Raw genomic sequence first — 24,531 nt, forward strand, 5'->3', positions numbered from 1 at the left:
TAACAGGTCCATTTACAACCCTAGGATTTGCCTTTAGAATGAAGTGGTCTATTATTACCTTATTTGAAAGGGTCATAAATAATAACGTTGAGCTCTGCTCTGATTGGCTGTTTTCACAGAGCAGCTTATTTCAGTAGCTCTGTGTGTGTGTAAACAGAATTTGAGGAATAATCAATTGTTTGGAGATTGTTAATGGATGTTCTGAGTGGTAAGTTTGTGGGGTTTTTTTCAGTATGGACTAGGGGTGGGCAATAAACCGGTATGATAGTAATTACCGGTATTGTGTCACGCCATGATATGGATTTGCAAAACCGTTGATACCGGCGTTACATATTTTTAATTCTATTTTTGCACTTATCAGGGTTCTCGCGGGGTGTTACAAAAAAATTAACCTTCAGAAAGTTATATCTATGGCCGTAAAACGCCCAGATCTTCATAGGACTTAAATTTAACTTTATGAATGCTATTTTTTAAGACCCCCGCGGGAGTTTACCCAAGTCTTAAAAGTCATACCTCCGTTGCGAGATGCGCTGTCCACAGAAACACAAAACGAAAAGCTCCGATCGCACTTCAATCTATTTTTAATCATCATTTTTTTTAAGAGGATGAACATAATAGTGCACGCAAATCCTGCCAAATGCTATATTTCAGGTGTTGTGATCTGTATACAGCGAGTTTGGCGGAGAAACAAGCCCGAGGCTTACCTAAGCATTACCGGGCAGGTTCTGAAACATAACAGGACCCAGAAGAGCGAACAAAAATCAACACTGCTTTATTGAAAATCAACTTAAACAGTCGGGCTGTCGAGTCCCAAGACACCAACAGCGCGTCAACAGTGTTATACATTTAGGAGTTTTTTTTACCTCACGGCTTCAAAGTCGTTTAACGGTGTTACTCCCTTTTTACTCAGATCTGCTCTCTCTACTGCGCCCTGCACGCGCTCGAGGACGGAAAGCAAGAAATTACCGTAATAACCCATAATTTGCCAAAAAGTGCAAAGTATCTTCTTTTAGGAACCATTCCTTTTTTTGAAAGCGCAAATGGTCGAGGAGTTACGGTTAAATTAATAGCGCTTTCAGAGTGCTTTAGCGGATAACGCAAGCAACGTACCAAACAAATTAAAAACAGCCTTTATGGTACATTTCGTTTTCTTAATGCAGATTTATTAATTAGAGAGGCTATTAAACAATACATAGTGCATATTTACGCATAAAAACGTATGAGTGGAGTGATTTTGGCAATGTGAATTTGCTGGTTAATTAAATTAAATGCAATAAATACATTTATTAATATAACTTACTTGTATTAATAAACTGCATTCATTAATGCGGTCAGGGATTAATAATAATTTAAAGTGAGATGGCATCTCCCATCAGATGTTCATATTAACAACAAAAAGAAAATCTTGTTCTTTGTTTATAAATCAAACAGACACAAGATATACACAGCACACAGCGTTAAAGTTGTTGGATGTAGCGTAAAACATTGTAATAAGGCACATAGCCTACCAGCAAATGACCATACTAATTTCCATACTTTCATACTTCCCATATTAGTGACAATATGCATAAGAAGATGAGTGCTCCCATCCACACAATGGCGCTTTGAAAGGAAAAAATGGGAAAAGATAAAAAAATCATGTCTATGTCCAATCCCTCACTTATTAGTAACATAAGGTTAAAAATAAAAATTTTGTCCGTATTTGTTTTATCTCATATGGCAACATACCGTAATACCGTTATACCGGCTGAAGAGTGAAAAATACCTTTATGATTTTTTGCTCATACCACCCACCCCTAGTATGGACCTGCAAAACATAACTGAAACATCAATAGTAGAACTTCAGCCTAAACGCTAGCATGTAGACCCCTTCAAGGTTTGTAAACATTGAATGACTATCGGTGTGCGCGCGCAGCATGGAGTTAAACTGTTCATACCATCCAGGCTTTATAATTTAATCTAACAGGGCTGAAAAATGATGACTTACTTCAAATGAAGTGAGCACTACAAACACAAGCCTCTTTGATATTTGTATTGTTCGAGTCTGCACATTAATTGCTTGCAGCCGCAGATGTTGTATTTTTTGTTTTTGAGATTCTGCATGAATCACGAAAACTTAACGGAAGACCTGGTGCGATTTTCACAGCCCACGATGTAAGTAGGCATTTTTGACGATACCGAACAATACGCAATTCAATCTGCTGTAATGGGTTTTCTAACCCTGACATGCGCAATGGGAAACCGCCTGTGACGTGAACCGTGAAGGGGTCTATAGCGCTAACTTAAAACAACTTTGTTTTTAGCATTGTACTTAATTTAATGTGTCATTTAATGTTGGGGTGTACATCTCGACTGTAATGTCACAGTTTGTGTTATGTTGAGATTGGTCTGTTTTCCAGCGGTCCTTTTGCATGCACAAAGTTTACATAAGAGGAGGAAACTATCGCGTTTGAGGCTCACGATATGTTATTTACGTACAGAATACATATTATTCATCTATGCTGCAGATAAATACAGTTTTACATTCTACTGCACCTTTAATGCTTCCACTACATTAACTTCTCATGCTGTAAGTTATATTTTGTATAATTCAGTCAGGTATGCTGTTATCATGGTAAATAGCATTGGTTCGGCTTTTCTCTTGGTATTGAAAAGCAGTCTAGCTTTCAACATTTGCAGATGTCATAAATTTTTTGCTGCCAAGTAAGCAGCAGATGTCCTGTCAGTCCGCATGCATCAATAATGATGTCATTTGCATTTCCTGATGCTTGGTTTTATAATTAAAAACTAAAAAATATGACTTCACGCATTGCAAAAACCATTTGGTGAATAAAACTGATAGATGTACCAATGAAATGTAATTTAAACATCTGTACATCCTGTCTGCATTGTCAGCAAGACGTTCACAGAGCAACAAAAACCGCACCACTGACCAAACAGTGCCAACGGTTTTTCCTTCATTGATGTTTTTTGGTTATCACACACATCTGACATCTGTTTTATAGTCAACCACATTGAAAGAGGCATTGTGTGTTTAAAAAAAAGTGGAATCTGTCTTGACTGTAATGTTATGGTATGGGTTAATGTATCTTTAAAAGCTGAATGTGCACTGAATGTGGGTGAATTTAGTTAGTCCTAACCACTGGTTGCTTGTAGCTTGCAAGTTTCAAAGAAGTGTTTCCCACACCTTGTGTGTCTGTGTGGAAACAGCCTATACATCATCATCTTGATCAATAATACATTACATTTGTCTTTCTACACAAGGTTGTGCTTATTTCAAAAGATTGGTGAATGGTGGTGTTTTACAACCATCATGTCAATTATAGTTTAATATAGCATTAATAATCACACTTGTAACCGTTCAGATGGTTAAGTAGTTGTTTGAGTGGTTTATAATCTGATATCAAATCCATTCAGTTCAGTACAGTACAGTGTGTGTGGGTTTAAGTGTTATTTACAGTAGTACTGATGATTTTTGGATAGAGATGTGCTCTTCAGAAACTATTATTGTGTTTAATGGTGACCATGCAGTGTATGTGGATGTCTCATTGCTGGCAACTGCTATGATGTTATCTTGGGTTACGGTCAGATGGCTGTGAGTACTTCTCTATTTCACTGCTGTAAGAAGCAGAAGCGAAACATTAAACTAAATCGGTCCAAACAGAGCAATTCAGCAGTACCGACTTGAAGCAAATTCTTAAACTGAAAACCATATCTGCTTGCCAGATTGTAATGCAGTATTACATCTAAATGAAGTTTATGCATCGTGACCATATTGGAATGTGTTTTGTAGCAGCTGCCAAAGATATGAGGGAAAAAATAAACAGATTAATAATTTAAATAATTCAAGTGTGTATAAAGACCATAAATACTGATATACAGCTGCAGAAAATTTTTAAACCACTCCAGTTTTATCATCATTTCTAGATGTATTGTGAACATTTCAGTCCAGTGTCTGTTGAATTTCAACAAAAGCCAACTTGGGGAGTGACATAAATTCACCCAGCGCAAATGTAGAAGACTTGGGAGCATGACAAGACCCATGAAAGATATGAGGAAAAGTCAGGGTTTTTTCACGAGTTTTTCCAAATTCATTTTTTAATTTTTCCTAAAATAAATGTAAAAACAGTACTATTTTTGTTATTGAGAAATTAATTTGAACTTTTTTCACTGTCGTATTAAAGATCTGAAAACGCTACATCTTTTTTACCATATTTTCCCCATTTTAATTTTCAGAAAATAAATGCAAATGAATACATAATTTTTATTAAAAACTTGGCAGAAATGTTGTCGGTAGTTGACAGAAATTATAATTTTCTTAAACAAATACTATGTATCTTCGATTAATTGTCGATAAGAATTCAATTGATAAAACGTAACGATTGTAGAAAAAGCAAGCGCGTGTGTGCAGCGCCTGCACAAAGCACATACAGCCGGTGAAAAAATGAAACAAGCGCGCAGAAGTTAAAGGTCCGTTCTTTCTGTGTTTTTGAAGCTTTGATTGTGTTTACAGTGCGCAGTATAACATGTGTTCATGTTTCACGTGTAAATAAACGTGGTAGTTTTCACACAATTCACTTACAGTATCTGTATATCGCTGTCCTCAAAACGGGCTGATGTCTTCCTTGTTCTATGAAGTCCCTCCTTCAGAAATACGTAACGAATTCTGATTGTGTAGTTTGTTTAGTGTGATTCAATAGCGGCCTAGCTTGCTGTTAGCTTAAGGGCGATTTATAGTCGTGCGTAGGTTCTACGCCGTAGCTACGGCGTATGCTATCCGTAGCCTGTGCGTAGCTCTGCGTAGCCTGACGCGCACCTCACAAAAAAATGAACAGCGCGTCAGATCTACGCGGACCGCAAGCACTGTGATTGGTCCACCAGAACCCCTCCCGTCAGGTAAAAAAAACTGCGTCATAGGTATTTCCGTTTGTGACGGTGAAAACAAAGATGAGGCAAGTTGAGGAGTGATTAAACTCAAACTGCATCAAAAGTCGCTGTTTATTTACTTCCATCATTGCTGGTCTTCTCAAATTATACACAACAATTTGCTGTTTCTTCTTCGTTTGTGGGTTAACTTGCTAAGCTTCTTCTTCTTTCACGTTTGTGCTGCTACTGTGGTTACACGCGTGGATACTGACTACCAGCGGTCGCGCGTGTGTTTGCACGTCGACCGCGGACGACGACGCAAAAGTATAAATGAAAACCGACGCGGAACCTACGCCGTCGCTGCTACGCCGTAGGACCTACGCACGACTATAACGAGCCCTTTAGCTGGCGACTGACGTATTCCTGTGGGCGGAGTTTAGTCAAAAAACTGTTCTAGTGACGTCATTAAAGCAGGAAGAAGAGGACTGTAGTCCAAGCTGTAGCCTTTTAAAGGTGAATTTTGTTAAAGAAAATATATCGCCTGGTAGTGAACTTTGAGCTTTATCATTTTACAGGTATTATTTATGCTATTATAGCAACATTACACACTAACTAGGGTTTAAAAAATTGGATCAGAAAGAACATGACCTTTAAAGGAACAGTATGTAAGAAAATTTATATCAATTAATCATAAAATGGCCTTACTCAGTCAATATTAAAAATATAAAGCTTATATTTTCAGGATAATCTAGGATGATTTATGTAGAAAACAATAAATCACTAAAATGACTTACCATATATATTTTGGGAACAAATGCATACCCAAAGTGAGCAAAACCTGACAGACCTGAGGAAAACCTCCCTTTAGGGACATCATTTGTAAAAACGCTATAAAAATATAGTAAAATATTATTTTTTTCAAAAGTTTTTTTCGTTTGGGCGTATGTGTTAGGATTAGGTTATAGTATTTATAACTACTACTCTATAAAAACAATTGAAGTCTATAGAACGTCCTCATTTAGGTATGAGTGCGTGTGTGTACGTGCGTGCATACATGCGCTTAAAAGTAACTTCACTATAAAAGGAAAGTTCAGGGTGTCTGCACAGGATAGGTTTAAATAAGACGAATAGAAATCAATGGGACTAGAATCAAGTATGTGTGTGTGTACAGAGTACAGTCATCTGACTGAAAGGTGTCTGGGGGGCTTTATGTTTTAATGATGGCATTAGCATCTTGTGCTCTTAATGGACCTGTTCATAATGATCAGCAGTGAAATTTGTATGACGTTTTATGTTGCATGAGTGAATCCCCTGATGGCTGTTTGCTAATATGACATGCCATGTAAAGTGAAATAATACTGTGCTAATACTATACTAGGAAATGCTGTGGTGGGAATTTATTCAGGTGCTGCGTTTGTGACTTGACTTGCATTTTTTATGCAATGGTTGTGTTACATGTTGTTAACCACAGAAATCTCACATCCTGTGCAGGAAATCCTCACATGCACGTACATGCGCGCTCACAGCATGAGAAATGCGTTCTGCTGAGCTCTTTCGGCGCAGTGCGGGGGAAGGCGGGGGCGTCGTTGCATATCAAACAGGGAAACACTGGGATTGAGAGCGAGTAGAGAGAGGGAGGAGAGGGGTAACCCTGCTCTCCATGCGAGGGATTCCACTACCACTGCAGTAATCAGCGCTTTCTGCAGTCTCCGCCTGCTGCAGTTCTTCCCATGTGCACGCTCACATACACGTGCATTCATCAGATGAAAGTCATCAGTTACCTCACGATCGGGTTTGCTGTGCTGTTAGAAGCCACTCACACGGGACGTATTCTTTGCAAAACTGCACAACAAAATGAAACCGGGTCCTGAGACACATTATTCAAAGTTGCAGTATAGTCAACATGAAATAACGTTTGCAAACCTATTTGACTCCAATAATCGGGTGTATATTAGATATCCAGTGTGCAATATGGGCAGGAATTTTTTTATTTATAGAGAATTGAGGAGAAGAAAGTGTTAATACAAATAAAAGGGAAATTATTTTAAAAGAAGGTCAATTCATATTTTATTTGGTGATACTTTATTATTTTAAATATGATGCATTGTTTCTGTAGCTACAGTTTTTATAGCTTACTGTTATGATGCATGCACACTGCCAGTAGTCGCGCGTAGCCAGACCTTCAATACTGAAGGTCTGGTGTTTTTCACTGCTTTTTCTGGACAACCAATCACAGTTTGTTTCGTCTAGCGTCACGTTTCGGACTCCCTACAATAACGAGCCGGCTTGTAACAAGTCAGTTATTGAAATAACCAGCTGCAACCGAATAGCATCTAAATAAACAACATTACTCACCATAAAACAACGTTGTGCACTTCATCAACAGCCACACCAATGAGACGATCCCGTTAAACATCTGTTTAAAGCATATCTCGAGTCTTCACTTTGTAACACCTACAAGCAATTCAGGTGAACCGAACTTTTTGACTCCACTAACTGCCTCAAGCAAAACTCTTGGACGTCTTTTAGAGAGTCTATGCTGCAAACTTTGCATATTTTTGAGAATTCAATGTTTAGCTGATCATGATAACTGCTCATTATTATCCACTTGAACACGACTGATTCTCTTCCTCATTGGAACGTCAGAGCTTTGTTTTCCAGGGACCGAAACTAATCACAACACTTGCGTCTCATGGAAATCTGGTTTATTTCAACCAATCAACTACCAACAGATTTCAACTACCAATGACAGTGAAGCAGTGGAGTTCATGTCATCCGTCTTTCGTAATTTACTAACTAGGGCTGTGTATTGGCAATAATCTTGCGATACAAAACCTTGTCATTAAGAACACACCATCGATACAGTATTACCAAACAAAATATCACGATACTTGCATGCAACTGTATTTTCTTACACTCTTAAAACTGGCGCCTCCCAACCAATGTTGGGGATAACGCATTACAAGTAACATGCATTACGTAATATTACTTTTCTGAAGTAATGAGTAAAGTAACACATTACTTTTATAAATGTATACATTAATATTTGAGTTACTTTTAAAAAAAAGTAATGCAAGTTACTTTTCAGTTTAATTAATTTGATTTGGAAAAACATGATGTACTGAATTAAACTGAATGTAGTCACTAGTGATGCAACAATACACTTAGTTCACGGTTCAATACATATTTCGGTTCTTGTCAACGGGTTTTCGGTTCGGTTTCGGTTTCTGATGCCTTGGCCTATTAAGTGTTTTTTAATTATTCTATGCTTAGGTAACAGGAACAGTGAGATGTTAAGAAGCAAAAATACTAATTTTAATTGCAGTTCTCTTTATTTTATGTAAATGCAAAAATCATCTTACATATTTCTAGTGTATTGATACAATAATATAAGATATAATTAAATAAAAACATATAAAAATGATATCCTATTCAAACTGGGGAACATGTGAATTCCTTACATTACATAAATTGGCCATTTTTATATACATGACCTTAGTAAATTAAATGAAGGCTATACCTTACTGGACTACTGTTAAATCCAACATCATTCTGTCTGTGTAGAGAACCAAAAATGCGTTCCTCAATCAAGATTACTGGTGGGATTTATTTTAGCATAATGCGCATTCTCTTCTTGAGTTGAACTTTTTCAACTTGCGTGGAAGACATGTTTGAGGCAAATAACGCGCGTTTGCATCAATAACAAGCCCAATTTGCGTCATTCGCATTGCCCCACGCGAATTTGCATCTTTACATTGATGTTGTATGTAATCCACACGCGCAAATAATTAATCCACACCTCAGATTTAAAACACAGTCGTGCTACTTCTTTTTGTTGTAGTACTTCTGTTGGCGTGTGTGTGCACACGAGTGAAATCTGACACCAGCATTGCAAGCAGAGTTCAAGCAGAGTTGACTGGATATCAACTCGCTGTGGCGTTTATAAGTGCAGGGAATATAAAACTGACAGATTTGAATGGATAAACCGAAAAACCGCATTTCATATGCGCGTATTGGACCGTGGGGGTCGAACCGAACGGTTCAATAATGTATTGAGAATTGTGGCATCCCTAGTAGTCACGTAGAATTACGCACTCTATGCATGCGTGCCTGAGCGGGAAGAGTTTGAGTCAGAAACTTATGGCAGGCGAGACTTAATATTTTTATTGGAAAATGCAATTTCTGACTAAAGAACTTCTCAGTCATAAAAACAACTGCAAGGCAAGAGATCAACCATCAGCCAAGTAAGAAAAAGTAACGCAAAAGTAACTTAAAAGTAACGTAAGTATTACTTTTCATTAAAAGAAACTAAGTAATGCAAATAGTTACTTACTATTGTAATGCATTACTTTTAAAAGTAACTTTCCCCAACACTGCTCCCAACGCCCTCATTAAAAGAGAGTAGTGACACACAGTTGAATAATATCTGCCGTTGTGCGACTCCGTCACTCAGAGAGAGTGGGAGGGGTCACTACAGTTTAATGACACAGACTGTTGTGTCCAGCACAAACACACCATAGCCACCAATGCAGGGTCATTTATTTAATCTAACACCAGCTGTTCTTGTAACCAACCAACACAGGAGACATTGATTCCTTACTATGTAGATTCAGTGTGTGTTTGTGCCTGCCAGCATAGCAGTTGTTTGTGTATTACCAGAGCTGACAGTTTAAACTGATTGAAAGCATGTTGCCAGTCGTTACTGCTGGCATATCCAAAAGAACTGTAATTGTTTGGGTTTTGCCATTAACCCGAGCTGGTTTTGTACAGCAGTATCTGATCAGGGCTCCATTTTAATCCTTATTTTTGGTATATATGTAAGGAATAATTGACAAAAGACCTTTGATTTAATCTAAAATATTGCACACCCAAGGTGATAACGCTGCACGTCGTGAATCGGAGTGGGTGTGCATTATTTTCGAATAATCCAAAGGATCGGAATCGATTCGACTTATATCACGGTTACCACAAACATTGCTCTGGTGGTTATTATAAGACATTTGACAGGTTAGGTGTGACGATGGGCCATTTGAATTTGCATTGTGCCGCATTACCACCTTGGGTGTGCATTATTTTCAAATAATTAAATGGCCCATCGTCAATTATTACATGGCTCTCTAAAATCTTAGATTCCGATTCTTTCTTTTCAGATAACTACTGCTTAAAACTAATAACACACGGTAACCTGGGTGGATCATATCAGACTATACGGTATTGTCTCATCCCGCCCACTGGGAAAATACTAATATATTACCAAAACTCGATATATTACCCAATCTTAATATATGTACACTGTGGTGTTTTCTAGTGCTTAGTCTCCCACGGCAATTTTAAGCTTGACCTTTAAACAAAGTACTTCCTCATCCAGAATGACAAATGAAAATTCAAGTATCAAATTGAATTGAAAACTAGACGCGTAGAATGCTGTGGACTAGTGTGAAGTGTTCCTGGACGAGGTGTGACTTCAGATAAGCATTAAAAATGACAAAATGTTCTTTTGTTTGAGTGAAGTTTTGACATTTGTTTTTTTACAAAGGGCCAGTGAGCATGAACGTTTGATAAGAGATGGCATTTATTGACTACAGCCTTTCCCCAAAACGTAAATCTGTAGATGAAGGCTTAGATAGGAGGGTGCAGAGCCTGAAATTGTCTTCAATCTTATATCGATTTTCTTTGCCAGAGATCCTATGTTTGTCAATACTTTAAACTCTGCTGGGCTGCGATTCAGTTCGATTCGGGGCCCTGCAATCAATATGAAATAATACTATAGTAATGTTATCAGAATGCTATTGGCACTCGTTGTACAAGTTCAAGAGAAAGCTCTCTTTGACAGAATTGTACAGTATAATAAATGGTCAAAATAACAGTGCAAACCTAAAACCTTAGGCTTTAAGAGTTTAATCATTGAAATTGCATTGTTGGTTATACGATTGATACGTAGATCCTGATTGAAGGGTTGTTACAGCCCTTTTAGTCCTTAAGGGTAGATTCAGTCAATGGAGAGAGACCAAAAGAGCTGTGACATGAATTTTCTTGAACTGATTAAAGACCAAATGAACTGTTGAACCCATGAGATGAAAGTCAGAGCAGAGGGCTGCTGTTTCTGCACGGATCCAAGTTTCGGTGAAAGGTACTGTTGAGGATTGACCTACTGGCGAAGGCTGAAATTAAAACGGTACTGCTGACAGCTGATTGGCACAGTTTTAGAAAAGCATAGGTGAGGATAGATAGGTTTTCTTTTAAGACCTTTTCACACAGAGATTACGGAAAATACACGGAAAATGCATCCCGGAATTGTCGGGGATCGTTTGAGTTTTGGTTCGTTCACACTGCCAATGATTTTCTGGAATCTGTGCGTGCATTCACACACATACTTCTGGTTGCGATGACACACGCGTCCTCACTACGACACGCCCCTTACGGTACATTCACACGAGACAGAAGCATTAACGCTTGACGAAAGGCTTGTCTGAAGCATAGCCAACAGTGGCTGCTACACATGCACATGTTTATTTGCATAAGGCGATCTGATTGGCTGAAGCACGCGTTGCCGCTTGAAAAGTTGAGAAATGTTCAACTTCTGCCACGAGCAATGGCAATGACGCGCCACTGACAAATCCACATTTCAGTTCGGCAACGCTTGACGTTAAAAGTGTGAACGTACCGTTACAGCGTGGTTTCTGCTTCCTGTTCACACAGTATGATTTCCGTGAATGTTACGACAATATTACTAGCTCCTTTTAACGGAAACGATCACATAACATATACGGGACGTGTTTGCGTTTACACAGAAGCCTCTCTGCCAATTTTCTGGAAATTTTCTGAGACCAAAGTGCTGTGTGAATTGAGGTTTAAGTGTAATATGGTTTGTGGTAACAGTAGGGATGTAGTATAGTTGACGCACAATACGAGCATAACAGGAGTGAAAAGAAAACACACGCCTTACAAGGAAAAAGAGATTTTATGGCGTGCCCTCTCTGTTTGCTTTGTTGATGCAGGGTTTCACATGTTAGAACGAAGGCGGACACTTGTGTGTGAGTGCTAATTGTTTAGTCAATGATAGCTTTACAGCTAATCCCACCTCTTTAATTACCTAACCACAGCTTTAACATGTAAAATCAAACTCAAAAAGATTGTTGTTTTCCAACAATCCTCATTAAATAAACCTTACTAGCAACCTCTCCAGTAAAAGCTAATAAACCAGCGCTGCAGAAATAACACAATTCAATTCAGTTTTATTTATATAGCGCTTTTCACAATTTGGTAATTGTATCAAAGCAGCTTTACATTAATAGAAGCAGGGAAAAGCACAGAAAATCGACAGATAGCACAACGTAATACACAATAGCACAAGCAGCAAAATTGGCTGCCGCTATAAATCAACATTAAAGCAATTGTATTACTAATGTAACGTATAGAAGTTAAGCCCAAGAAGGCTGCTTCCCCGGGTTGAGAAACCCCCTAGGAGAAAAAAACCCGGGTTTTTTAGCCGGGGAAGTAAAAAAAGTCCTAGGAGGGAAAAACCCTAGGGATATATATATTGACAAATGACTTCACTATGTTGCTATCTCGTGATTTGAATCGCTTTAGGCCAATACGTTATTGTATTGTTTGTTGTTTGTAGGTCTTACTTGACTCTTATTTGTCTTTTATCCTGTTGGAAGTCATTGCACCACTTTTCATTTGCATAAAGTTGACTCTGCTTTGTCTCATTGCCAACGGTTGATATCATTCATGTCTTTTCAAAACTCCACCTTAAAATTGAAAAAGAAAGATTTAGATGCAGTTCTCTTTGAACGCCACTTTAGATGACTTTTTACCCTGAATATACAAGGTTTACAGTATATAAGATATTGTGTATTTGCTATTAAGTGTTTATTTGCTGTTAGTGTGTCAAGCAATATGGTAAACCTGATGTGCTACAGCAAATATAGCATCTAGTTTCTCCCCCCAGGCTAAAAGTTGTCTTCTGGAAATTGCAGATTGTAAATGGATATTTCAGCCTGCCCTTCTCATTTTTTGTGTGTTGACATTCATAAACAGTCCAAACTGTCTGAGTCTTGAGACTGTGCTTTTCTTAAAAGATCAGATGGTTTGTACAATTCTGTCCAATTTTCTACTGTTCAGTTTGTACAATTCTGACTTTTTGTGACTAGTAGACCCGCGGACAGTTTGCTGAACGTCTGATGCATACGGCACACTTAACTGGAATCACTTCGGCAGATTTAAGATCATCCTCTGATTGGTTCAATCCTACAAGCTTTCTGGGACACATGTGTCTTTTAAAGCCTTTAAAGTTATTTTTTTACATGTACACGAAGGTACGTGCACGGTCGAACGCACAGCCTTGCAAAGCATAGTTTATTGGACTCATATGTGTAAACAGACGTTCAACGCATGCATATTATGAGAAAATGCAACGCAACTCCTGGGCTACATACAGTTATAAATTCTTGCAAGCGTGACCTACGTGTACAAAGTACGTGTGTTACAAAAATCTGGAGGTGTGTGTACTGTGCGCACCTACTATTCGGATGATGAAATTTGCGTAGACCCTCGCATATGCTTAAAACCGGAACTCAGGGTTCGCACGGCTCATTGAAATCCTTGAAAGATGTGAATCTGGGGAAAAAATTCAAGGCACTGAGAAGTTTTTGAATATATATATACATAGATACAGGTCATTGAAAGTGCTTGAATCTATTTTATGCAAGAAGTTTTTTGGAAAAAAATCCATATTATTCCCTGTTTGGTGTAAGATAATATTATAAAAATTCTAGACTTTTTAAACACACATGCTAAACTGTTCGTTTTAAATGCTTAAATCTTCTGTATGCGAATGTTGATTCATACCAAAATGCTTTTTTGCATAGTTGTGTTTGACACATGATAACGTCTCGGGTTACGTATGTAACTGTTGTTCCCTGAGAAGGGAACGAGACGCTGTGTCTTCCTCGCCATACTTACTGCCTCCCTGTAATGCCGTCTTTGGCAGTATTTCAGATAGCGATATACTTCCTGGCTCCCGCGTCACTCTGTTTTTGTCGTTAAACCTCACCATTGGTTGAATTTGATATACACATTTCACAGTGACGCAGCGCAAGTTCCCTCGAAAGGGAACTGTAACAATATATCTTAAAAGGTAACACGATGTAACCTTGCTCTCACTTGAAACGTGTCCCCACATTTACTCATTGAATTTGAGGTTATTGCACCTGGAAAGTCCTTGAAAGGTCCTTGAATTTTAAGTTAACTAAGGTGTGGGAACCCTGGGAACTAAACTTCTGGCTTCTGGTACACATGGAAACAACACAAAGACATATTATCGAAAAATAAAGCTGTCATTTTTACATTGGTGGCTTTTTTTAAGTAATCAAGGTTCACGGCATAAAGTCTTTAAAACGAGTTTTGCTTGAAGAAATGTATGAAATTTAAAAGAGATATTTGTATGTGTTTGCCATTGTTATAAACTTTAGAGACGTTTGTGAATTAATGATTACTGGTTGCACACCAGTGTCTATATTGTGGAGAGATCACCAAGCCCATAAACATGACCCTGCACAAAGCGAAACGTAATTGGTTGCTTTACATTTCGTAATATGGGATTTTGGTGATCCTTGACCTTTCAAAGCGACCACGGTTCCCAGACCTTGAGACTGCGCGAGTCTATTTTGTGATCGTGTTTATGTAAAGCTAAATGAAATGAAGTTCCCTACAATCCCTCTAACATCCTCACATTTTCAGCTGTAATAATGAAATCAGACATTACCCTCTGTGGAGAGATGGTCTGTTATCTCTTCATTACTAATTAATGTCAGTCTTCATCTGAAATCCACACTTAAATAGCAAACGAAGAACTAAAGCGACCTCGCTTCTCCCCTGAGGCTCCTCCCGCTCACTCATTAAACTTCACAGCTCCACAGAGATTGTCAAATCAGAGTCATTTGCCCTGTCTGTGGTCCTCTTATTATTGTGTCTTGAAGAGGGTTGATTTACACTGACATGGCAGTCAGGTCCCAATACACCAGAAGACACCCTAAATGGACTTTCATCTACAGTTTTGATAAAAGGATTTAAGTTTTGAGTCTCCGTTATCATATTTACATTGATATCTTTTTTAAGATTAAGATACACGTCATTGTCACATGGGAGTGATCTGTATTACTCAAGTAATGTATTTTTTTTAAATATCAATACATCAGAACTTGATAGTTCTTTTGTAATGATAACATGACATTTGTTAACATCATGACATTCATGTGGCGCACACGAACCAGCCGATGTTTGATGTTAATGACATTTCTGTTGTATTTGATTTGGACTGTATATGTCAATAACAGTGAGCAACCTTGTAAAACTACCTTACTATACGTTTTGCAAGAGATTTGCATGCATGTAGATATACCGTACCACCAGTATTATTGACAGCTGCTGGTTATTGTCGCCTTTATCCATTTTTGAATCTGAGTAAGTCATCTGCATAAAGGAGGAGTAGATGCATAACTTTACTTCGATGTTTACCGACAATAACTAGTACAAGTTGTCATTTAGTAGATCTTTTAGCCTTGTAAATGATTTGGAAAACACTTCTTATCTGCATGAAGCTACCTTTAGTTACTTGCAGTGCACAAGGGCACAGTATTGGTCTACATGCTTCATGGTAGAGGTCTGCAAACCTAACCCGATTTCTTGCAGTGCAGGTTCAATGTCTGAATTAAAGAAGGTTGCGGTCTGGTGAGTTATGTGCTTTGTTTGCCTCCCAGCCACGAGCACATCATCAGCCTTTAGAGAGAGAATATGACCTATGTGGTCTTATTTTGGAGAATAAATGTTCTGAATGTAAACTGTCATCATTCAGTGACAGTCCTGTTCTTGAATGGATGTTTTAAGTAGCTTTTTAAAAATGTGATTTAAATGTCATTAGTGCATCATTTTAATGTTGTGTATTATTTGGCATCTGTTTAAAAGCAAATAAAATGTTAAAATCCATGTAAAGTCATTTCAGAGAACGTGTTTCTAAACACACGTTACAAAGACTGTGAACTATATAGTGTTGAATTGTGAAGTTACAGCGTTAAGCGCTTCCGTGTTCAGGATTATTTGGGTGGGCCTAAAACGGTGTCTCGATGACGCACTTGAACCCCGACGCATGGCCCCGCCCCTAACACAATCGCGAGCATCCATTCATGTTGTAGCGGTGTTTAAAAGTTGGGAGAGATGGCAGTTTCCCTTAAGTGGGCGTGGTTTCAGCCCAGACAGTGGACACACCCCCACCATTTGATAGCAGAGAATCCTGCCTGTTTTTGTAAGATTTTGATAACTTATTCATTGGGCTTTTTTTCATTTTAACTCATTTTAGTCATTAACTCTTTCCCCACCATTGATGGGTTATCTTGTCAATTATGAGAGAAAATGCTTCCCTGACAATCACAAGTTTTTACGGCAATCCATATTTCCGCTATTATCCACCAGGTGGCTTACCCAACTTATAAAACACTGAAGCATCCACTAAGGCCAAAAACAGTTCAAACCCCGTGCAATTTTAATGATTGCTCTGAATCTGATTTATAAAAATGCAATGATCTCAGCTTTTTGTTCAAAATCTGGTATTTTTGAAGAAACCTACCCATATTATGAGAGGTGAAAAAAATAGCAAATGAATATAGAATTAAAGGGCCACTTCGCTTTTTAAAAAATATACTATTTTCTAGCTCCCCTAGAGTTAAACAATTGATTTTTACCCTTTTGGAATTTTTTTCCGCGCAAAAAATAACCCTGATTGTTACACCAGAATGAGAGTATAATTCCTAGCATATCTGCCAAAAAAATAGCAAAATAGCAAATTAGCATATTTCAAAAAAGTGGAGTGTCCCTTTAAACATTGTTTTTTTTAAATCAGGTCCGTTCTTTTAGACGGTGGGCCGAGGCTCCGTATCTGCTTTACTTTTCGAAATGGATGATCCCCATGGAGGGACAACCTGAATTTGTAGAGTTTGGACGGTTGTTTTATTCTCAACGATATGAAAAGTGTTGCCACTCGCATTTATTGCACATTTCCCCCCGAAATGATATAATGTCCCCGTAAATATGAAGGCAAACGCGGTTGCCTACTATATCAGTCGAACCAATAGAGCGGCAAGATACTGACATAGGATTATTATTAACCAATCAGATGTATGTTAGTAGAACAGCTGTTACGGATTCATACACGAGCTGCAGCGGAATTGACCATCGCCAAGGACATTCTTTGTGTGATTGTAAGTATCCATTTGATTTAATTGATATCTATTTAAAATGTTTGTTGTGTACACTGGTTTGTTCAAACGTATGTATGCGTCTCGTAAGTGTCGTTTTACCGAACGTTAACCGTTCCGTACAACAACGATGTTCCGTGCAGATTAACTTTTACCGCAGATCGGTCATACACAAAATATGTATATGTGTCGTCTTCATTTCTCTTAACTTACATCTCCGTTTAAGAGAGACACACCCCAGCCGGTTGTTCTAGTAATATTTCATAAAGTTCGCGCCCACTGCGCTTGAAAATGACCGGTGGGCAAGCCACACTTTGACAGCTGCTTGGGTGTAGACATGTAGAGCAGCGGAAATTTACATTTCGATATAATTTATGCTTTTCACAGTATTATAGATTTTATAAGCTGCAATGTTCACTCCCTCTGTTTCTTCCACGGGTTTTTTTTTTAAGTAAATTCAGCTTTGACAGTCAAAGTTCACGTTGTTAACAGCCTCTCCTCAATGACTGTTTTGTATAAGTGCTTGTACCCTTTTGCATATGTTAGTTAATGTTCTTGTGTTTTTGTGTGGTGAGGTACCGGGTATAATCTCGATGGCACCCTTACGAACATTAACTATGGTTTTATTGTGGTAAAAGTGTAGTAACCAAGGTATTTTGTTGTATTGATTACTATCAGCAAAACTATGGTTTTACTACACTAACCACGATTTAACTATGGTTTTTAAAAACCATAGTTGTCAAAACAATAGTTGTTTTGTGGTTACCATGGTTTTACTACAGTTACCATTTTTTAACTGTAGAAAAACAATGGTTAATTTTTGTAAGGGCAGGTGAAGTGATACCTTGTTTTATACTGTTAATTTTATTTTAACCTCTTTACTGCTGTTTTTCTGAACCTTATACTTCTTATGTTTGCAGATAATGCAAGGTGTGGGGCCTGCTTGGATGTGTAAAGACCATGGGCTTAAGACCTTAGAGCCTGTGTTTTTACTGGCGTTGCCTCTGCATCCTCTGCCTCTACCACTAAAAAAGTGCAAAACAATAGGTTTAGGTTCTGCACATCACTGATTGAAGAAAAATGATTTTTAACTTTCAGCAGTCAAAACTCATGCTACATATATTGGTTCCACCTGTTCCCTTAACATGGGTAATAAACCAATTTCACATCGTTTAGGGGTCTCATTTATAAAACTGTGCGTATGATCCTTACTAAAAGTCTACGTACGCACGGGGGCCAAAGGTGGCATACACCAAAAAAATATTGAGACCTATAAAACGGAGCGCTGTTCCCTTTATAAATCACAGATCACCTGCAAGTGTTCATACATGAATCATCCTCAGGTCCCACCCTGCAAGCCCATCTCTCATTAAGTTTTTTCTTTTATAGAACACAACCTTTGTGTGGGAACTGGTGTACGCACATTTCCAGCCCCGTTTTGTGCATACGCCAGTTCCCACACAAAGGTTGTGATCTATACAAAACCGAACTTAATGGGAGAATGGGCTTGCAGGGTGGGACCTGAGAATGATTCATGTATGAACAATTGCAGGTGATCTGTGATTTATAAAGAGAACAGTGCTTTGTTTTGTCTTAATATTTTTTGCCGTATGCCATTTTTGGCTTTTGTGCATACGTAGACTTTTAGTAAGGATTTATAAATGAGACCCCAGGTGTCTGGTTTTGTTGATAATAACGATGCCAATCATGCCATAATTGAAAAGAAAAATTTTGTAGGTTGTTTTTATTATATTACTGTTAATACACTGCATCTACATTTGTACTACTCTTATACTTTTACTACACTGCACATGTGTATGTATATACACTGTACATGTTGCCACCCCCCAGCGATTTTCTATGTAACTGTTATAATAATCTTAAACCATTTGTCTTAGATGCATTTTTGCTCTGCTATTTAAAGGCTACTGCTTAAACATTGCATATTTAATTTATACTACTGTAAACCATGCTACTTTCTTCACTGCATGTCTATACAATATACTACCAACCTTCCTTTGCAGTTTCTTCAATAAAAACTTCCTCTCTTCTCCTTTGTGCACTTTTTATTTTGTGATATTTGTGAAATTGCTGTAGCACTGCCTGTGGTAGCTAGTGTTAGCTAGTTTGATTAACTTGTTTGTCGGTTCCTGGCTTTGTAACTTATATGCCTGTATTATTCTTGTGTACTGCTTTCTCTGCATTCAAGGTCTTTTTTCACAGAAACACTGATTAAATCAATTTCTGCCAACTTGTGCCTGTGAAGGGAATGGTGGGTCCACTATCCTCAAATACATACATGCATGCAGCACTTCATTTTTTGACATTTCTTTCCAGTAAACATGATAAAGCAGGGAAAATAATTGTCTGTCTTGCTTTATGACGTTGTGTTTCCAAGCGATAACAGATATCAGAACGGTGTAAAAAAATAGAACGGTGAATTTATTAAAGATTACAAAAAAATGACAGGACATGACAAAGATGGTTACATAAAATAAAAACAGTAAGAATGGGCAACGTTACCTCTACATTCACATTTTGTGTCAAACTGAATATTAAAACTGCATTAGTGGCTAAAATTAGTTAACAAGTTCAATCTTTCCAGCGAAACTCGCCAGTTTGTTGACACGCGTCATCACTTTTCCACGCACGCTATTGGATGAAGGCAACAAATACGTCATGAACTTCGGACCCCAAACGTAGCTGCTTGCTCTATTCGCCGGGAAAATAACCTGGAGAAAGTTACCGATATTATAGTAATGTGCAAGGTGTGTAAGTGGCAACAATTTTTATTTGCTTTGTTGAAAAGCGAAGCGGTTACATATAAAAAACTGGGTTATCCATCACAAGAGATCGTCTGATAACACGAAATCTCCCCTAGGCCCACCGTCTATTTCATTTGATATATTGTATATATGTTTGTATATATTTATATATTTAAAAAAGCACATTTTCTGGAAAGCTTTAAGCACACTTGTAGCCAATCATCAGTAAGGGCCGTGTCTACTAACCGTCATTGTTTAGGTGACTTCAAATGTCAACACTTGCTTTCAGAGATCATGCACCCCGCCTTTAATATCGGATTTTGCACAGACTTTAAAGCATGAATATGCTTTATCATTTTGTAGTTTTTAATGAAGGAAGTTTAGAGATCGATGTTACTGTAGATATATATTCCAGGTTGCTAAAGACACGTGTGTAATAATGATCGGCGAAACGTACATGCATATCAGGGTTGAAATTAATAAATTAAGTTATTACACGTAACGTATACACCCATATAATTTCCCAAAGACTATTTCTCTAGGGCAGCGGTTCCCAAACTTTTTTCCTGCGCACCCCCTTCTATGTCCCAACCGTGTTGGCACACCCCCAATCCCCACTTCAAAAATAAAAACAACACAACAAAGCTTTGTTTTCTCGACAAAAAGACTCATGTTTAATCATGTGCAAATAACCAGGGGCCGGTTGCACCAGCCAGACGTAAAGAAGTTGGGTTTAAGTCCTACGTCGGACTTAGCTACGTCCGATATTGTGAAAAATATTTACGCCTGTTGCTCTATCTAAACTTCGACCAGACGCAGCTACGCTCAGCGTAGATGATGCGCATCCCCGTGTAAGCGTTTAACGACTGTGATATTTAAACGCCATTCGAGTTTACTATGGTAAAAATCATACACTTTCTGCTGCCAGCTAATAGATGACATATGAGAGCTTTCCTCATGTTTACCAGTGCGCTCTCCTTCTAGATACGTGCGTAACGTGCAGACCCATCAAACACATTCACGAAAGCCTTTACTGTTTGCACAAAAGGTATAATAGTTTGCCGATTCATAATAACAGCTCAAGTTTCAAACTAAATTAAATAAAAGCTTTTAATAAGTTCTCTACAGTGTCTTTGTAAGTATTTATGTATTTTATTATATAATTCATTGGCGGTCTCTTTACCATGCATGAAAACACATTGCTTGCGTATACTGTGCATTAGACGCGCACATGTCTCGTCACATTTGATTATTTCTATTTTTGCCATTAGAAAAAAGTCTCTCTCTCTTGGTCCCTCTCCTCCTTCGTGACTAACAACTTTATCATAAGACGCTTGACAGTTTCCCTGAATTAAGCTAGTTAAGCATATTTATAATATTTATGGAATGAATGAAACGAGTTGGCACGCATATAGAGGCTGCAGTGCATAACAGAAGAGCAGTGCGTAGAAAAAGACAGCAGCTGTTTCTATCAAAACCTAATAAATTAAAGTTTTTTATTTAAAATAAAAGCGATTACAAAGGAAATGTTTACTGTTCATTTTTTTATTTATTTATTGTATGGAAAATCCCACTTAAAGAAACAGACCGCCATTACATTTTTCCTCTCGCGCACCCCCTGGTGGCAGCTCGCGTACCACACTTTGGGAATCCCTGCTCTAGGGGAACATTTAATCATGACTTTTGGGAAACTTAGCAACAGCGTTTGGAAGAAAATCATGAAAAAGCGAATACTGGGAGTGTGCACAGAAAGAATTAAAAATGGGAGTGGAATTAAACTTGATAGGAGCGGGCAGAATTTAAAAAAGTAGTCCTCGTGGCTTGTTCTTTCCTTGTACCAACTTGTACCAAGGTTTCCGTATTACATCACAAGCGTGTCAGTGTGATCCGGCCCCAGTAAATTTTTCATAAACGCTATGGAGTATTTTCAGACTGCTGTCAGGTTTGTGGAGCAGCGTGTGTAGGAGTAAGTGCGAGTACAGTATCCAACGGATGGGCGCGTGCATCAGACGCTCCATTTTAGTCTGTAAAAGGGGCAGCTTTTGAAACAGAGTCTGGATCAGACCTGTTCACCTCAATCCAGTGCGTCCTAAAACATATACATATAAACACACGGATACTGCTGCCATCAAATCAGCACAACGTGTTTCCTTAAATTCCTGTGCTCTTAAAATAGCATCACTACTTAGTTGTGCCATCATCCTCTCTCTCTCTCTCTCTCTCTCTCCTCTCTCTCTCTCTCTCTCTCTCTCTCTCTCTCTCTCCCTCTCTCTCTCCCTCTCTCTCTCTCTCTCTCTCTCTTTCTCTCTCTCTCTCTCTCTCTCTCTCTCTCTCTCTCTCTCTGTGCCCTCTTTCTCTTCTCTCTCTGTGGTTAGTGTCCTCTCTAGAGGCGCAGTGGAAAATGTGATGTATTTCCCTTAATTCAAAACATGTGGTTCCCATCTGGCCATCTTTCATTTGAGAAACACCCAGGAGCCAGGTCGGGCGTTCCATCGGATTGGCATTTACAGTGCTAATTTTTTTCTGTCAAGCTCTCATTTGCATACTTATGTGTTATTTATGTTGTTGGTGCATGATATACGTACCTGAGCTTGTGTTGGAAAATAACTACTGTAGCCTAAACTAGCTGTTGTAACCAGGTTAAGACACGTAGACTTGTTATAGCCCTTGTTTATTTTGGCAGGGATGAATACTGTTCTCAATAACTAATGTTTGTGAATTTCTTTTATCAATCGCTCACTTTTATTGCAGTTATAAGTCAGGGGTAAATATACTGTAAGTGGACAAAGACTTTGTTCAATAGCTTCACAGTTTCCATGATTCAGTCCTCCCTGCCCACACATTAGTGTGATTGCATGTAGTTTGTGCGTATGGATGATACTAGTGTGAATAAACCCTCATCACATAATTACCAGGTTTTTTTCTAAAGGATTATTGCAGATCTTAAACCTCAAAAGAACAAAGGCAGTCTGTAAGATGCATGGATCGCTTTTAAATGTCACCCATTGTAAAGAGACAAGCTTAGACAAATTGAGAATGCCTACCAGAAGTAAACAGACCATATTGCTGTACTATTTAATAAGCTTCAACTAAACAAATCTCTCTCTCTCTCTCTCTCTCTCTCTCTCTGTATAGGGTTGGAGAGACTCTCCCTCATGGCAGGCTCAAAGACTTCTGTGTTCATCTGTTGCTACAGAAGGTGAGAGGTTGCGTCCATGCACTGTTTACTTGAACATATTTAAATACTTGTGGGTTTTTGCATCTGTTAGATGTGTTGCCAACTGTGGAAATCAGCATTGACCTCTCACTTTATTTCTGCAGCTTTGCTTTTGGAAGATTTTACATTAACATACGCGTTTTACAGATGCTGACTCACAAATTGTGTCCATTGTGAGAAATCTAGTATTTTATGCTACATCTTACTTTAATTTATAAAACTTAAAGGATTACTCCACTTTCATCAAAAATCTTGATAGTTTACTCACCCCCATATCATCCAAGATGTTGATGTCTTTCTTTGATCAGTAGAAAAGAAATTCAGTTTTTTTTGAGGAAAACATTCCAGGTTTTTTCTCCATATAGTGGAGTTTAGATGACCTCAGTGGTTTACAGTTTTAATGCAGTTTCAAAGGACTCTAAACGATCCAAACTGATACATAAGAGTCTTATCTATTTTAGGCAAAAATAAAAAAATATGTACTTTTGAATCACAAGTTATCATCTTGCACTAGCCATGTGACGCGGCAGTGCAACGTCAAGTTTTACGTAATCACATCGAAAGGTCGCGCGTTGCGGACCATTTTTAACAATAAACTGACATAAAGACATTGATAAGTATCATTCCACATACAACAACGTCGAAACGGTCCTCTCTCTCTTGTCTGTAAACATTGTAGCAGTTTTTTCGCATACGCCATGCAGTGTTTCCCACAGGATTTTGAGAGACTATTTAGCATACGTCATCACGTGTTTGCGTTTCATCGAGTGTTGGCTCCTGAAATATGTTTCACTTCTAATTTTTGATCTGTCACATTATATTGCATTTAAACACAACCGACTGCTATTTTTACATATTTTCTGTTCTGTTGTCAGACATAAAATGAGTAGACTATAAAGAAGTGACTAAACACGACCCAGTAACGCGTTTAATCCACCCAGCTGTTTCTTTAATTGCTGCTAAAATCCTGATTTATAAACGTAAAATCCTGATTTACAAAATCACCATACATTTACACTGAAGAGAGAAAGCTCTCACATCAAGAAAACGTTTCTGTGTGTGTGGGAAACACTAATGCTAACCTTTCGTTAAGTCATGATAAACTAGATCAGTCGTCTTCTTTGTCAGTAACATCCGTGACTGATGACGTTTACGCGAAAAAGAAAGTATACGGAGGAACGGACATTAAAGCACTGCCACCTTTTCAGTGTCATGTGAGAGAGAGGGGGCGCGCTGAGCGCTCACAACATGAATTAAGCAGTTTTAAAAGTAAAATATACATGTAATTGGGAATCATGAAAAATCTTTTTGTGGTGGCCAGTGTTGTTCTGTGGCGGTGCGCCACGAGTAAGTCAATGTATGGGAAACACTGCCATGCATGACCTTTCGACGTGATTACGTAAAACTTTATTTTTCTTTTTTTTTGGGG

General features: G+C 38.2%; 1 protein-coding gene across 1 annotated transcript in view; it reads left to right on the top strand.

Annotated features, from left to right (window-relative positions):
- mcu (mitochondrial calcium uniporter) overlaps nt 1-24,531 on the top strand; it is a 105,639-nt gene that overhangs the window by 62,878 nt on the left and 18,230 nt on the right. The window contains exon 3 of the mRNA XM_055170529.2: nt 23,021-23,084. Coding sequence (XP_055026504.1) covers nt 23,021-23,084 — 64 coding nt within the window. The remainder of the gene's footprint in view (nt 1-23,020; nt 23,085-24,531) is intronic.

The sequence above is a fragment of the Misgurnus anguillicaudatus genome, chromosome 11 (genome assembly GCF_027580225.2).
Source record: "Misgurnus anguillicaudatus chromosome 11, ASM2758022v2, whole genome shotgun sequence".
Classification (NCBI taxonomy): Eukaryota; Metazoa; Chordata; class Actinopteri; order Cypriniformes; family Cobitidae; genus Misgurnus; species Misgurnus anguillicaudatus.